At 50.0% G+C, this 16,681-nt stretch overlaps 1 protein-coding gene across 1 annotated transcript in view; it reads left to right on the top strand.

The window, feature by feature from the left end:
• The window catches only part of GRIK4 (glutamate ionotropic receptor kainate type subunit 4), a 332,638-nt gene that overhangs the window by 162,727 nt on the left and 153,230 nt on the right, over positions 1-16,681 (top strand). Inside the window, exons 4-5 of the mRNA XM_028834083.2 lie at positions 437-602; positions 12,526-12,704. Of these exons, the coding sequence (XP_028689916.1) occupies positions 437-602; positions 12,526-12,704 (345 nt within the window). The remainder of the gene's footprint in view (positions 1-436; positions 603-12,525; positions 12,705-16,681) is intronic.

Raw genomic sequence — 16,681 nt, forward strand, 5'->3', positions numbered from 1 at the left:
CCAGGGTAGCCATTTTTCTCTTTTTGCCATCTCTGCTCTGATGTATTAACTACAAATAAAATATTCTAAGGATTATGCTTTCAAGAGCCAACTGTCTGTCTGCCCAGCGGCAGGCAGTTCCTCTGAGAATAAAGATCGATTCTTTTGCCTTCTCAGGACCACAGACCCCAGGTTGCAGACCCACGGTACATTCATCCGGGTCTCTGGACAAATAGTTTTCTGTCCCGGGGCTGCTCCTTTGAAGCGTCATCAGGGATGTCATCTCTCGTCTTCCTCCCACGGAGTGGGTTCCCTGGGAGCTCCTTCTCCCGTTGGTGTCTGCTGAAGGTGTTACATAAAAGAACCCACCCTCTGCAGCCTCAGCTCACTCATCCCTCTTTCTTTCTTTTCACCCACCTGGATCCTCCCTGCTGTCCATTTTTGCTCCTCTCGCCAGGTCCCTCACTTCAAAGTGGCCCCAGAGGAGTTCGTCAAGTTCCAGTTCCAGAGATTCACAACCCTGAACCTCCACCCCAGCAACACCGACATCAGCGTGGCTGTAGCCGGGATCCTGAACTTCTTCAACTGTACCACCGCCTGCCTCATCTGTGCCAAAGCAGAATGTAAGTTTCCCCAGGCTGGCTCCGCCCCAGACAGTCCAGTCTTGTTGATTTTGGCCTGATTCCCTGTGCCCCTGGCTGGAGACCCTCCAGGAACAGGAGGTTTCCTTCAGATCCAAAGGGCTGTTAACCAGTGGGTTTGGACGTTCCTATCCTTGTGTGTGTGTGTGTCTGTGTGTGTGTGTGTAAGAGAAAAAGAGAAAAAGAGTGAGTGAGAGAGAGAGAAAGAGAGAGAGAGAGAGAGAGGAGAGATGGGGAGGGAGTCCATCCAGGAGTACTATTTGCCAGGACTCCCTGGGCATGAGTGGAACAGAGGGGAACTAGGTTACAAGGAGACTGGCCAACCGCCAAGCCTTTTTGCATCTGCAAACTCAATTCCCACATTCTCAGCTTCATTGTTAAGGAGATACAAAAAGAGAGAGAGGGAACATATAAAATTGGATGCATTTGTACTTGATGGGCTGAAGAGCTTCTTCCCCTGGAGAGCAGGTTTTGCTGATGGAACAAGGTCCAAGGTCAATTCCTGATAAAGCATTTTTTAGCAAATGCAGGTTTTGGAAATGTGTTTTCTATGACTCTCAGACAATTTGTGACATAAATTTAGTGTTTATGAGATTTAGCTAATTTAAGCCAGCACCTTCCAGCAAATCTGTGCATCTGTGTGCTCCCAGCGGCAGCTGTGCACCCACATGTGGTCAAACAGGTGCTGGCCACTGGCTACTGCTGGAACCCAGTGCCTGAGCCCCAGGCATCTGTGTCCTGTGCAGCTCACCTGTCCAGGGCTTACCCTGGGGGTCTTTATGGGTTACACTGCAGAGTGATTCCATCTTTATTAGGGCTCCTTTCTATGGCTTCTCAGAACTGCTCTGCCTTCTCAAGTCCTTCCTGCATCCTGGAATCCCCACAGTCTCCAAATACAAAAGCCAGCATTCTGTTAAGAGTCAGACCCACCTACTTTCCCAGATCTCTGTGCCTGGCATTTGCTTTAATTCATTTATCTAATACAGATTTATTGAATATTTACTCTGTGCTATCCAAGAAATCAAGGAATGGAGTTCCAACTCTGCTGTGACCACTCAGGGGATTGGAGGTGTTGGATCTCCCCATTTCAAAGTTGAGGAAGTTGAGACTCTAGGAGGTGAAATGACTTGCCCAAGGCCACACAACTTAAGCATCAGGGCCCAAACTCAAATAAAGGCCTCCTCACTTCAAGTCAAAAGCTCTTTCCAGAGCCCTGTGGTGGATGCAGAGAAAATAGGGCCCTTGCCACTGATCTGAGAAGGCCCAGAGTGGTTTATGCTAAGTGTCAGATGTGCAATATGGCCAGTCGAGAAGGAGAAGGTCCCTGAGTACAGGGTGCTAGATAGGCTTTGGGATGTGGGCAGGGCTTCAACTGGATCTCAAAGGATAAAAAAGATTTAGAAAAGGAGGGAAAGGAGATAGGGCATGCCAGATGAGGAGCAAGAGAGGGAGGCAGGAATCCTGATGCTGTGCCTAGGGGGCGTAGGTTGGAGCCTAGAGTCCATGCTGGATAAAGATGGAAAGAGAGGCTGGAGAAGGGAGCAGAGATCCTTGTAGCAGGCGAGGAACGCAGACTTGGTCCTGTGTCATCTGCAAGCCCTTGAAGGTCACTCTCCGAGGAGCGTCTTCTGCGGAGAGGCCGTTCTCATCATGGGTGTGCCCTTGTGGAACAACTGGTTTTGGGTCCATGAAAAGGGCAAAGGAGTTGGGAGCTGGAATTAGACCCAAGGGGCTGGGGACCCTCAGACTTGGAGAAAGAAAGTTGAACCCAAAGCCTTGTTCAACAGGCAGGCCCTGAGTGGCACCAGCAAGTTGGGTGCATTCAAGAGTGCTCCAGTCCATCACTCAGGCAGTCAGCAGGCATCTTCGAGCATCTCCTGGGTGCTGGGCACCCTTACGCTCTATGTACGACATGAAAGAGCAACACGCAGTCTCTCTCCTCAAAAATGAAGCAGACTTGATGGAAAACTAAGCAGGGTCAATGTTCAAGAAGCAATTAACACAGTTAAATGGGCGCAGTGGCTCACACCTGTAATCCCAGCACTTTGGGAGGCCAAGGTGGAAAGATCACTTGACGTCAGGAGTTCAAGACCAGTCTGGCCAATATGGTGAAACCCTATCTCTACTGAAAATACAAAAACTAGATGAGTGTGATGGTATGCGCCTGTAATCCCAGCTACTCAGGAGGCTGAGACATGAGAATCACTTGAACCCTGGAGGCGGAGGTTGCAGTGAGCCGAAATCATGCCACTGCAATCCAACCTGGGCAACAGGAGTGAAACCCTGTCTCAAAGAAAAACAAAAAACAAACAAACAAACAAACAAAAAAAAAAAACAAAGAAAGAAAGAAAGACAGTAAAATGGTAATTGAGGTACACTGGAGTTCTCCAGCAGGGCTTCCATGAAGGGGGTTTGGCAAGAGATCAGTGAACATAGATTCTAACCCCCTCAGCTAGAGAAGAAGAAAGGGAGGCCCAGAAGGTAGCTTGGTTTGACTAGAGTCTCATAATTAGTAAGTGGTATAGCTTTGATTTGAATCCAGAGTCTCTGGATCACAGTCTAGTGCACCATCGTCATTACACCTGTATTTATCAAATGGGTTTCCTCTGGATCTATGTTGACCAGTGCAGCAGCTGCAAGCCACATATGGCTATTTAAGTGTACATATGAACTCATTAAAATAAAATAAAATTAGAAATCCAGTTCCTCAGTCTGTCTCGTTACATTTCAAGTGGTCAGTAGCTGCGTGGCTGGTGGCTGCTGTGTTGGACAGCATAAGTGTGGAACATTCCCATCACCGCAGAAAGTTCTACAGGACAGCTCTGCTTTGATGATAAGTGTTTTGTGGACCAGGAGTTTTATCAGAAAAATAATGTTTGGATAACCCTTCATTCTATTTCCTCCTAGTGGAGGAAGTTGACGATACACATTAGCATGGACACGCTCAGATGTCTTGTGGCCAAAACAGGTATTTGCTTCATTTTCTTTGAAATAAGTTTGACCATGAGCGGAAAAAGAATGCTGATCTTTCAACCTGAAGGATGTTCCCACTTCAAGCAACACAGTAGGAAGCTCTGCATTCCACTCGGTGGTTCTCCTCCTGTGGCGCCCTTGGACCTTCGAATGGTGTAACAGGCTCAGGGGTTCTCCCCTAGAACTGACTGCCACGAGACCATTTTGGCAGGACTGAACTGGTGTACTCTGTGTACACAGCGGGGTTATTAAGAGACCGAGGGCACCCGCAAATGTCTCCAGGCAAAGATTGTCCTGCAGTCTTCCTCAATGCTGGTACAATATCTCACCAACCTGACAGGAAGTTCTTTTTGTATCTAGTCACAATCTGGCTTGCTTTTAAGCTGAAGCTTTTCTCGTCTGCTTCAACTCTTACTGGGCTTTGGGAAACAGGTTGCTCAGATGTTTGCTAAGCATCTACTACACACTAAGCACTATGCTAATTCTGTTGCCTCCCAGCCCAGGGCTCTTCCCATTAGAATTATGACATTCCTTGACATTCATACAGTTTCGTGCAGATGGCAAAGCACTTTCACTTAACATCTCTCCATTTTACCTCCCTCCTCCCCAGTCATTCCAGAGCTGAGAAAACAGAGTCTTGGAGGTATTAAGGGACGCCAGGTCACACAGCTGGTACATGGCAAAGCTAAGACTTTTTCTTAGTCCTCTGATCCTCAAGCTGGCTTTTCCCTCTCCATGACCCCCTTCCACCATCATGGTCTGCACAAACAGAGCAGTGGTTCGAGGGTGGCAGGTGCAGTGTTCAGGGAAGGGCAGAGATCTCTCTGAACAACACACGCCCTTGTTCCCTTGAGCAGGGGTGCAGGACAGCTAAGCATAGACAAGGTTCTGGAGCAGATGTACCTGTCCAGATACAGTAGGGGCCAGCCCACATCCCAGCAGACTTGGCAGGCACGAAACGGATTTGCTGGAACAAACTCACTGAGGCTGCCGAGGGACTCCAGTCCCCACCCTCCAGGGCCAGAGGAGGGAAAGTGGAGCAGAGCAGAAGTTCAAGGGCAAAGAGGATTAAAAATCTAATCAAGGGATGAGAAAATGAGGAACCAAAGGGAAATGCAGCTCAGAGCTCCGAAGGAGACACTCTTCCATCTTCCTTATTAATGCAGGGCCAAGAGATGCTGTGAGTAGAATTAGGAGCAGAATCTAATTCTATTTTCCAGCCATCAAAATTAGGCATAACGGAGATAATTCCATGGAGAATCATGCCACTTACTCTCTTGCTTCCCAAAAGTAGATTTTTAATAAGCAGGTTTTGGACCAAGTAGAGTGATATTGTATATTACATTATTTTTCTTTAATGAGAAAAAAGAACATTTGCAAGTGTCTGTTTCCTGCTGAGGCTGGGGGAGGAACTCACAGAGCCTGAGGGAGTTGGCTACTGGGGGGCTTCCAAGGAGAGTTGGGGCTCACCACTATGGGTGCCCAGGGCCTGTTGATCAGATCACCTAGCCCTGCCGCGGATCTACCTGTTGACCTCAGGCAAAGCCCAGAGCCACAGGTATAATATGCTGTGTATTTCCCTGCTATCTGCTATCTTCCTGCATGGCTCAAATCTTTTTTTTCCTTCTCCTCCTCTTCCTCTTCTTCTTCTTCTCTTCTCTTCTCTTCTCTTTTCTTTTATTTCTTTTCTTTTCTTTTTTTTTTGAGACAGAGTCTCACTCTGTCAGCCAGGCTAGAGTGCAGTGGTACAATCTCACTCACTGCAACCTTCATCTCTCGGGTTCAAGTGATTCTCCTGCCTCAGTCTCCCAAGTAGCTTGGATTATAGGCATGCACCACCACACCCCGCTAATTTTTGTATGTTTTTGTGGAGATAGGTTTCACCATGTTGGCCAGGCTGGTCTTGAACTCCTGACCTCATTATTTGCCCGCCTTGGCCTCCCAAAGTGCTGGGATTACAGGTGTGACCCACCGCGCCTGGCCTTATTTTATTATTATTATTTTTTAAATGCTTGCTTTTGTGTTTCTGAGTGTTTTTGTTTGTTTGTTTGTTTGTTTGTTTGTTTTGAGACAGGCTCGCTCTGTTGCCCAGGCTGAAGTACAATGGTGCAATCTCTGCTCACTGCAACCTCTGCCTCCTGGGTTCAAGCGATTCTCCTGCCTCAGCCTCCCGAGTAGCTGGGATTACAGATGTGAGCCACCACGCTCGGCTAACTTTTTCTATTTTTAGTAGAGACGGGGTTTCACCGTGTTGGCCAGGCTGGTCTTGAACTCCTTACCTCAGGTGATCCGCCCATCTCAGCCTCCCAAAGTGCTGGGATTGTAGGAGTGAGCCACTGCACCTGGCCTCTTTCTGAATATTTTAACGTCCTTTTTTGTGGTTACATGGCCTATGTCCCCACATCTTCTGCTACTTATTTTCTACCTGTGAGATCTTGGGAAAGTGACTTTACCCTCTACCTCTGTCATCTCATCTGTAAAATGGGGGCAGTGAGACCTCCCTCCCGGGATGGCTGAGGGGATTAAATAGGATGACACCTGGAGAGTGAATAACCCTGCGTCTACACCGAGGAAATGCTCGGCACACACGAGTTTTCCTTTCCTCCCTTCCTCTGATCTCTTTCAAATGAGGCATGGCCAGACCCGGGAGCAAGAGTCAGCTGAGGCCGGGCTCTGTCCTCATACCAGTCTGTGTTCACCAAACGTGGCCCAGGCTGCTGGAGTGGAGCAGACTTGGATCTCGAGGCAGTCCCTGCCCTTGGGGAGGATGTGCTGCCAAAGAGAACGGCAGGATACCGGAGTCAGCCAAGCTGCACCACCACTTGGGAGCTGTGTGACACGGAGCAGGTCAATCTGCCTCTCTGAGCCTTAGTTTCCTCCCGTGTAACAAGGCGATAATAATGTCTATTGAGGTAATTGGATGGGAAAGTAACTGGGCCCAGAACACGATACCACATTTAATTACTGTTATTTTATTCTGCAACTCTGGTTGTGATCGTGGGGGTGGAGGATGGGGAGTAAGTAGTGAGACCCAAGGCCCTGGAAGAGTAACCAGGACGGTTGTGGGCCTTCCCTGTGCCGTCCCCAGGAGGCCCTGTGGAAGGCCTTTTGCTTGTAATGATTCAAAATTAACCATGCAGCTCTGAGCTGATACCAGGAGGGTCACAGTCCTCCCGTTACAGAGCAGTTACTACGTGCCCAACACCATGCTAAGTGTTTTTATATTATCTCATTTAAATTTTAGATTCTCTTATTTAAACCATATAACTCACAATAACCATATAAGATGGGCCCTATTAACATTCTCATTAAATGCAGAAGAAAAGAGAGATTATCTCCATTTTCAAGGTCACATGATTCCTGCTACCTTCTCTCCCAGCTTTCCTAAAGAAGAGAGAAAAGTGAGGGACCATCTTTCCTATAGTACAGGAGGACCGAGACCATCCCATGTATCAGAGACCAGAATGTGGAATCAGATAACCTGAGTTTGGATCCTGGCCTGTCCCGGGACCTTTGACCCTATGATCTCAGTCACTGAATCTCTCCCGCCCCAGCAATTCTATCTTGACTCAGGGATAATAATGCCCACCTCCCGGGGCAGTCGTGAGGATGAAATCAGTTGTGTATGTGAAGGAATTTAGGAAACGCTGAAGGTTATTCTCAGAGCAGGGATGTCTACCAGGTCCCGGTGGCTGAGGCCCAAGCTGGAAACACATCGTGAAATCAGGAGGCTGATGGGAACACGAAGGCCGGGGTCTTCCCACACCCATTCTTGCCATCGTAGAAGAGACAGCCTCGATGGCCAAACAGCCACCTACGGTCCGCCTGTGAGCAAGAAGCCTCAGCCGGCTCCTCTCTCCCTCTCCTCCTCTTGCCCCGCTGGTCTCCCCTGCCTGTTCCTGGAGCAGAGCTTAGGTGTGGGATGGGACAAATTTGGGATGCAGGTCAAATACATCATTCCAGAACTTGAACTTGTTCTGTGCCCCTTCCCCACCTAGGGACACCTTGGACCCTCATCTTATCCCTCTGGTGAGGGTTCGCTTCATGGAAGAGGTCCAACAACCACACACCCTGAGGCATGGGCACCTGGCAGGGGGAAGGGGAAGGTTTAGGTTTAGGACACTATGTGCCATATTGAATTCATACTATCTCATTAAATCCTTACCACAATCTGCCAAGGTCAATACTACATGAGCTGCTTCCCACAAGGTTAAAAAGTGCTGGTCCCAGACCAAGGTGCTACTCCAGCTAGTAGAGAGGGAAGGAAGCTGGTTGAAAGAGATGTTTATTTTTATAGTATTTTTTGATACAAGGGTCCTCTGTGTCCCCTGCGAACCCATCACTTAGGTCTTCATGTCCTTGTCCTGCAGCTGTGTCCACCCCGGCTGTGCCTTTCCCTGCCTTGACATCCTCCTCCCACCCGTCTTGGCCCCTGCCTTCCAGTTCCAGAAGCCAGCCTCCCTTCTTCCTCCCAGAACAGCCTGCCTGCCGAGTCTCTGATCGATCCGTCCCGCTGCATCCTGAGCAAGGCTAATAGGTTCCCTAGGCCCCTCTCCGCCTTAGACTTGGCAGGCAGGCAGGCCTGATGCTGGGCCATGGTCCCGAAGGAGAGGAGAGTGGGGGTGGAAGTGGATGGGATGTGGGGAAGAGAGCAGCTTTTAACCCCTGTGATGGCAGCTGCCTTTGGTGAATCCCTTAGTTCCATTAAACAGATAAAGGTGAGGAGAATGACAATTCAAAAATGCCAAACTGCCCTGAAAACTCAATATTCTCAATGTAACTAAGCCACACTTTTCCTAATGTAAATTTCTTCCACTGCCTGGAATTAAAAAGTATCCTCTTCTGATTCATAAAATTAGAGCATCTCTGGGCTGGAAAGACATCAGTGTTTTTCTAGTTCAAATTTTCATCCACTGGTTTAATTCCGTCTACAGTGATCCTCAAGAGGGGCTGCAGTCTTTCCTTGACTACCTCCAGTGATGGGGAACTCACTACCTCATGGGCAGCCCACTGCATCATAAAGGAAGGGTTATTCCTTATGTTGAGCTGGAGTCTGTCTCCCTGTGACTTCCACTCCACTCATGACTCCCGGGTTTAATCCTTGAGGCTGCCAAGAGCTAGCCTGCCTCGTGACAGCCCTTCCCACTCTCCCTCCGGCCAGGCACCCAAGTCAGCTGCTCCTCAAGTGACATGGCGACGGTTCCTGCCTGGCACTGCTGCTCCCCTGACCCGTTAGGATGTAGTTACTTTCTTCCCCCAGAGTCTCTACATCAGTCCAATCCAGCAAGCACCATGCACCCTGCCTACCCTGGGGATGTGCCGGGAAGTCTGAAATGGGTTCCCTACTGAACACTGAAATCATTTATACATAGACTGTATATTATAAATATATACACACACATATATGCACATATACATACATACGCATATATGTGCTCTCAAATACTTTCTATGGTTTAAAACCAAGTCTATCTTTGGTGGGTTGGATAATCCTGTAAGAGGTGGGAGAAGTGAGAAGGGGGTGGAGGCTGGAGAATGGAGAGAAGGTTTCAGGAAGGAGATGGGATAAAGGGCAGTTGGGGGGTGAGTGGGAAACAAGATTTATTAAGCCCCTTGTAGTTACCATCCTCTTGATGACCCTGTAATGTAGTCACTCCCCTTATTCCACAGAAGAGGAAACTGAGGCACAGAGGGGTAGGGCCATTGCCATAGTAACCTGCCTGGCAGTGCTGGAGTTGGCACTCATGTCCCAGACTGGGTTCTTTGTGCTGAGCCAGGTGTGTCCAGGTTGGGAAACAGAGCAACTGACTAATAGGCAATTTTGGGCGGGATGCGGACCTCCCAGAGGACTCGCTGCCGCCGCCTCTCTCCTCTCCCCGCCCTGCGTCTCAGCACACAGAGCATGTTACATGGGATGGGGAATGATGCTATTCTTTGTTTAAAGGACAGCAGAACTCTCCAAGGGGTAGCAGGCTGGGAATTGATTGGAACAGGTCCCCAGTTTATCTGACATCTGGGGGCTCTCTTTCCCTGGGAGTTTCGTGCACCTGCCATTTGCAAAGGAATAAAGCATTCCCGGCGGCCTCTGCCAGGCATCACCATGCTGTGCATAATCCTGCTGTCATTCCCCAGCCTTCCCTGTCTCGTCCCACTGAATTTCATTGCCTGTCTGAAGAATCCCAGGGGATTTGGCCTCTTTCCCAGTCAGGCTCTAAAAATTATTCCTGCTCCATTCTAGGACCTGGGTGGGGGGTTGCATCTGCCACCCCTTACTTGTTCACCTCTCCAACTGTGGGGCACCGTCACCCACAGCCTGCCCAGGAGACAGCTGAGACTCCGGGTGCCCCAGCTCTGTGGCCTCCCTGTACCTCCTTGTTGGAGTGTCTTTTGGATCAGGCACCCCGACCTTTGTCCAGGCAGGAGGTAGCTTTTCACATCGTCTCTGAGGAAGAGGTGGTAAATACTCTCTCCATTTTACATATAGGACAAAATGAGGTTGCCCCCTAAAAAAAAAAAAATTAAATTCAGGCTGCCAAACAAAACGGGGATGTGATTTGAACTTCATCATCAACTTAGCTGCGAGTGCCGCCACCCTAAACTCCTGAGGGCAGGGATTGTATGTGACCCGTCTTCTCTGCCTGGTGTCCTGTTGTTGGTTGAACAGACGTGTCCTTGCCTGACTCTTCAGCTGCCTCACTGTGCCTGCCCTTGGAGCACTTCTGGGGATGGGTAAATACAAGAGTAACATGGAGACCATACATCCCATTTCCCGGCGGTTTCTCATATGATCACAGTGAGTTCTCATCCTCCTTTGCCCATTCTACAGATGAAGAACGGAGCCTTGAAGAGGTTAGACAACTTCTCAAGGTCACGTAGCTAAGGAGGGCTGACCCTGAGCTTGAATCCAGAGCTTCAGGATCAGGATTGGCAGGGAGTAACCTGCAACGTCAGTGCCACTGTTGTGGGGGCCGGTGGTGAGGGGCTGTGAGGGCACAGACGGTGGCGGCAGAGAGTCTCTACAAGTCTCCCTTGAAACCCTGTCAGGGAAGAGAGGAAAGGCCAGTTTTGTGGTTTGCACAGCTGGGCTGTTTCTGAAGCATCTTTATAAATAACAGGCCTTCCCAGGGCTTCTCCCCGACCTGCCACAACCTCCAGCTCCCTAGAAAGCCTTCTCAAAACAGGTGACACGAAGACGGGTTGGCAGCACCTTCCCAGAGCTCCTGTCTCTATCAGGCCAGGCCCTTGGGCTCCAACTCCACTATCCTCTCCTTCCTGTGAAAAAAGAAAAAGCACAGACACACACCCACATCAGCTTCCCTCCCCTAAGTCCTGAGACGCGTGTCTCAGGGCCTTTCCGGGCACTGTGCCTGCTGCCTCCAGCTGAGTTTGTCCTCAGAGGCAGCCTGGTGTCATGGGAAGAGGGATGGATGGAAATCAAAAAACGGAGATCAGAATTCTGGTCCCAGCTGTGTCCCCGCGTCTCTGTGTGCTGAGCAAGTCATGTCACCAGTCTGCAACGCGAGGAGGTGGATGGGAGGCTCTTCCTCCTTTTGGCCTGGGCAGTGAGGAACCTGTGCAGGAAAGAGTCTTCTGGGGTTGTAGTCAAGCCATCCCTGGGTTGAATATCCCATCAGCCAGGACAGAAACCAGCAGCACGGGCCCTTGGACTGGTTAGAAAGCCACCTCTTCCCTCGCCATCCCAGTGTGTGAGGCCAGTTGCTCGTCCTCCCTCTACCTCCGACTCTCCTCTGTGCTGGGGATTATACTACTTTATGGGATTGTTGTGAGGACTTCCATGAGATAAGCCATGGAAAGTGTTTAGCACATTAACTGGAGCACAGTAAGCATTTGATAAATGTTGCCCTTCTCATTGCTTTTGGGAGCAAACGCCTACATGATGTCTTTTTCAATGGGAATGGAGACCACACTCTGCCTCCTGCACCCCCACATCACCCCATCCCCCACACTTCCCACCCCCACCCCATACACACATACCCTCTCCTGGCTGGCATGCCTTTCCAAAGACAAGGCAGAATTAAGACCCTCTTGTCTCAGTGACGTCATTCCGGAACCCCTCCTCCCACCAGGGCCCTAGGCATCAAATAGCTGGTGGGTAGGAGAGGAGGGAGTGAGGGAGGGCAGGGGTAGGTCCTTGGTGCACAGTCCCTTTTTTCTGTTTTGTTCTGGGCCCAGATTCTTGCCTGCTGGAGTGCAGTTCAAAGCCTGTTCTCTTATGATCATCATAATATTTTGTCTTAATGCAGCCACGAGGCTCTGAGGAGTTCAAAGCGTTTTGCTAGATCTGTTTTCTGGGCCTTGGGATCTTAGGGAATTGCTCCTCCACCTCCAAAATGAAAACAAAGGCTCTTACAGAGCCCAGTGTAACATTTATGAGGGTTTACCGTGTCCGAGGCTCGGGCTTGAGCCCTTCACACGTGGCCTCCTGTAATCCTTGCCTTGGAACTGAGTGCTGACTGCTGTGATAATTCTAACTTCTCAGATGAGGAAACTGAGGCCAAGACAACTGGCCACATGGAGAAGTCCATGGATTAGAGAAGCAGACTCAGGCCTGGTGGTCTCTGAACCCAGGTCTTGGTCTCTGTGCATCCTGTCCAGCTTTTGAGGGTGGTGAGGAGGAGAGGGGATTCTCTTATTCCAAGGGAGCTTCTGTCTCTACCTTGAAAGAACATTCTCTAGGGAGTCGGGGGAGGTGATGGGCTCTGAAGTGTTCTTTTATTTAGATGTGATCATTGAAGCCCAAAGAGGCTGAGAAACCTGCTCAGGTTATGATCTGGCTCCTTAATGCTGGCAATGGGGCCAGACCCCCCAACCCCACTTCCAGCACACATCTCCGTGCCTTTCCATTTCTGCCCAGGTGTCTCTAGAGGCAGCTCTGTGGACCCTCAGGGGCTTCATCCTCTCTCCCCTCCAGGCCTTTTAAACCTAGAGAAGCTGCTCCGGCAATTCCTTATCTCCAAGGACACGCTGTCCGTCCGCATGCTGGATGACACCCGGGACCCCACCCCGCTCCTCAAGGAGATCCGGGACGACAAGACGGCCACCATCATCATCCACGCCAACGCCTCCATGTCCCACACCATCCTCCTGAAGGTGGGAGCCTCCCTCTCTCCCCTCCCCTGCTGAGCTCCCACCCTCCGCACTCCTTGCCTTGAGGGTCCTCCTGAGCTGAGGCTGACGGAGCCCCGGGCCGGACCTGAACTCTGACAAACCTCTCCCTGAGCTTCCGTTTTCAATGGGCGGTTCCCGAAAACTGAAGAAAGCAGGGTGAGGGGGATGTCGTTTTCAGCACTGGGGCAGCAGGGCAGTAGGCAGCGGAGACACCTAGATGCTGCCAAACTTAGACTCTGCAAAGGGCTCTGCGGAGAGGTCTGTGGGTTCCTAGGAGGGGCTAGGGTGGGGCACCCAAGGGGCTTGGGCAGAGGCTGTTTGCCAAATGGTGTAGAAATGTTTCCGTAGTTTCACAATAGGACTGTCACACCAGTGTGTCCTGCTGAATGCCAGCTCTGTCTTTAATCTGACACGGTCCACAACAGTTTACACAGAGCTTCTGTGCAGTCAGTCTCCTGGCCTAGAGCTCTTAGCAATGACGTGAGGTAGGTATAATGTCTTCCCCCACAGATGAAGAAACTGAGACTCTGGGAGATGAACAGATGCGTCCAAGGCCCAGCCCTGAGTGGAGCAGGGCCGAGCTTGCACAGCCCTCTCTTATCTGCAAATCAGGTAGTGTCTCCTATGCTCCTGGAGTCGGAGGGGCAGTGCTGGCGCCTGAGTCAGAACATGCACACTGGAAACCAGAACTGTGTGAGTGAGGCTCATCCAAGAGAGAGAGAAATCAGGAGCCTAGGGGCCCCACACAGGACAAACAGCTGGAAATAGCTGGGCAGCATCAGAGTCACCTGACGCCAGTTCCTGGGCTGGTGGCTGGGCTGGGCATGAACCTCGGAGAGAGCGGGCCCCGTTTCCAGGCCCCTTGGCGGCTCCCCCAACCTCTCTAGGCGCACTGGCTTCTTCTAATGCCATTTTAATTGCACATTTAAACACAACCTGCCATCTTCCACTAGGGCAGCGAGGCTCCTCGTTAACCTCTGCCAAGCTGTGAGGAGCCCGCAGACACTCAGATGATTGTCTCCTCTCCTTCCCCCCTCCCTCCCCGCTGCCCCTCCCCAGCTCGTTTTTGACTCAGAGTTGATAAGAGATTTGAATGAGTTCTCTCAGTACCGAGGGCTGTCCCTTCAGCCCGTTGCTATAGTAATCTTCCAGAGCTCCAAAGCCATGTCTGTCTGTGTGCGTATACCCAACTCACATTCTCTCTCTTTCTCTCTCTCTCTGACACACACACTGACACACACACACACACACACACAGACAGACGGTATCTCTTTCTCTCTCTCTCTCACACACACACACACACACAGAAACAGAACATTTTTCTCTTTTCGTCTTTTTCTCTGTCTTCCTTATGCCTGGAGCTATGATCAATGAAGTCATTAAGGGTGGAAAAGCTCCTCCAAGTTTCACGGGAGGAGAGGGGCCCTCTTTAGGGAAGGTTGGGAGCAGGGAGTGAGAGCTTCAGCTTAGCAGACACATGTCCCTTGTGGAGGGTAGCTCAGAATACACAGGTCCCCCTGCGGTAGCTGGAGCCTGCCTGAACAGCCCTGGTAGAAGCCTCTGGGGGCCAGTCTCTTGCCCTCCGTGGCTCCCAGCGTCTGATGTTGCACTATGATTTTTTTAATTCGAACAATATTACTAGTTCATTGTTGAAATTTTTTAATGTATGGAAAAGACAGCACATAGAAGAAACTAAAAATTATTAGCAATCCTATCACCCAGAGCTGTTTAACCACAGTTAAATTTTGATGTCTGTTTTTTTCTGCTTTACAGACACATTTTCCCCCCAAATTATTGTCATACTGCACAAACTTTTCTGTAAGCGCTTTTTGTCCCCACTTCATTCTATGCCATGCATTTTCCCCATGTCATTAAACATTTTTCTAGAAATATTTTAATGGCTGCCTCATTTCCTATCATACAGATGTCCCATAATTTATTTAAACATCACTTTATTGTTGGAGATACAGGTTGTTTCAAATCTTTTGCTACAATAAATAATGCTGAGATGCACATCTTTGTACATAAATCTTTATACACATTCGTGAATATTTCCCCAGCATATATTTCTAGAAGTGGAATTACTGAGTTAAAGGTATGCATGCTTTTAAGGATTCTGATATGATTTGCCAGATTGCGTTTTAGAAAGGCTGTAACAGTTTACACTTTCTCCAGCAGCGTATAGGTGTCTTATAGCACCCTTGCCAATACTGGGTATGTTAATTAAAAACGCTTTGTAGATTTGTGTGTGTGTGCGTGTGTGTGTGTGTGGCCATGCTTTTGAAGGAAGCTCTGCCTGTAGTGTAGTGATCATTATTAGCAAATGGTTCTGCTCGATGCCTCAGGGCTGTCTTTCCTGAGCCCACCTGTCAGCCCCAACTCCTGTGACCTGGGAGCCACACTGATGAATGAGCAGCCAGGCTTCAGGAAAGCCTGTTCCCTTTTCCCATTTGCCTTCCCAGGCAGGCAGGTGTTCCATCAGGCCTGGCCTCTGTCCTCATGCTTCCCTGGGGTTCCATACTCCCCCCTCCAGGAGGGCACAACAGGGCCTCGCAGGGCCTCAGCAAGGGTGGGAAGCAGAGTGGGCAGAGAGCACACGGGGACTCTGGGAGACTCGGTGTGCACGTGGGAGCCCAGCCCCAGGAGCTTGGCAGCACTCTGCCACCTCTTGATTTCAGGAGGATTTGCAGAGTAATCCCTGATTTTATTGAGCGGCTGTTCCAGCAACAAACTCCATGTTTACCCAGAAATCAGGCCTTAAAAACCAAGGATCTCTTGTCTTTTATCTCTAGGACAGCAGATTTCACAAAATGGGTTTTAGCTCCCGACTGTGGCCCCTCCCGGTGCCTCTGCCCCCAGCCCGTCGCTGTAAGCAGTGGGCTCGCTCAGTGGGTCGCATCCGTCTAGGCAGGGGCGAGATGCAGCAGCACTTTTACTTGGACTGTGTGATTGTGTGTGTGCAGTGGGGCATAGGATGGGCTGGTCATCTTGCCACACCATCCTCTTGAAAGTGGAGGAGGAAATATAGCTTGGCCTGGAGGAAGAAGGAGCCTCACCAAAGAGGCCTTGAGCTCCATTGTGCCCCGAGACTCCTGCTGCAGCCCCTGAGCCTTTGCCCTCCAGCTTCCCATTGGAACAACCATGATAGAATTACCCCCAACCTGTTCCTCAGGGAGCCTGCGAGGGGTCCTGTAAGAATGACCGGGCACAGTGGCTCACGCCTGTAATCCTAGCACTTCGGGAGGCCAAGGCGGGCAGATCACTTGAGGTCAGGAGTTCAAGACCAGCCTGGCCAATATGGCGAAATCCCGTCTCTACTAAAAATACAAAAATTAGCCAGGTGTGGTGGTGGGTGCCTGTAATTTCAGCTTACCTGGCAGCCTGAGGCAGGAGAATCACTTGAATCTGGGAGGCGGAGGTTGCAGTGAGCCATGATCGCGCCAATGCACTCCAGCCTGGGTGACAGAGGGAGACTCTGACTCAAAGGAAAAAAAAAAGAATGCTCACAAAATTATTTGAGTTCCTTGGGAGATAAACACTATGTAAGAGGAAAATGTAATCATCCTTGGTCTGGTTTCTCTTCCATCCACCTCAATAGTCATGACAAAACGGTCTCCCAGTGGCCCAGGGCTACAGGATACATTAGGAAAATCTAGCCAACTGTCAGGAGGGATGAGGGCCCTGGAGAGAGCGGAGCTCATCATTTACCTGATCTACATGTCAGTTTCTATAGCACCTGTCACACTCAAAGCCAGGCACACTGACAGGGAAGGTTGGCTAGGGGTATTTATGACGGGTACAAAGATCAGACAAAAGGGAGACTCTTCTGATGTAGCAATTCTCAGCTGTGGAGTGATGTCACACTGATGCGCTGTGATCAAGGGTGAGGCATGTCACAGGCAACTGACTCCTTACTACGAATAAAGGACCCAGGTTTGCAAATGAGTCACTTGTTTCTG

Source organism: Macaca mulatta, chromosome 14, assembly GCF_049350105.2.
Source record: "Macaca mulatta isolate MMU2019108-1 chromosome 14, T2T-MMU8v2.0, whole genome shotgun sequence".
In the NCBI taxonomy this organism is placed as follows: domain Eukaryota; kingdom Metazoa; phylum Chordata; class Mammalia; order Primates; family Cercopithecidae; genus Macaca; species Macaca mulatta.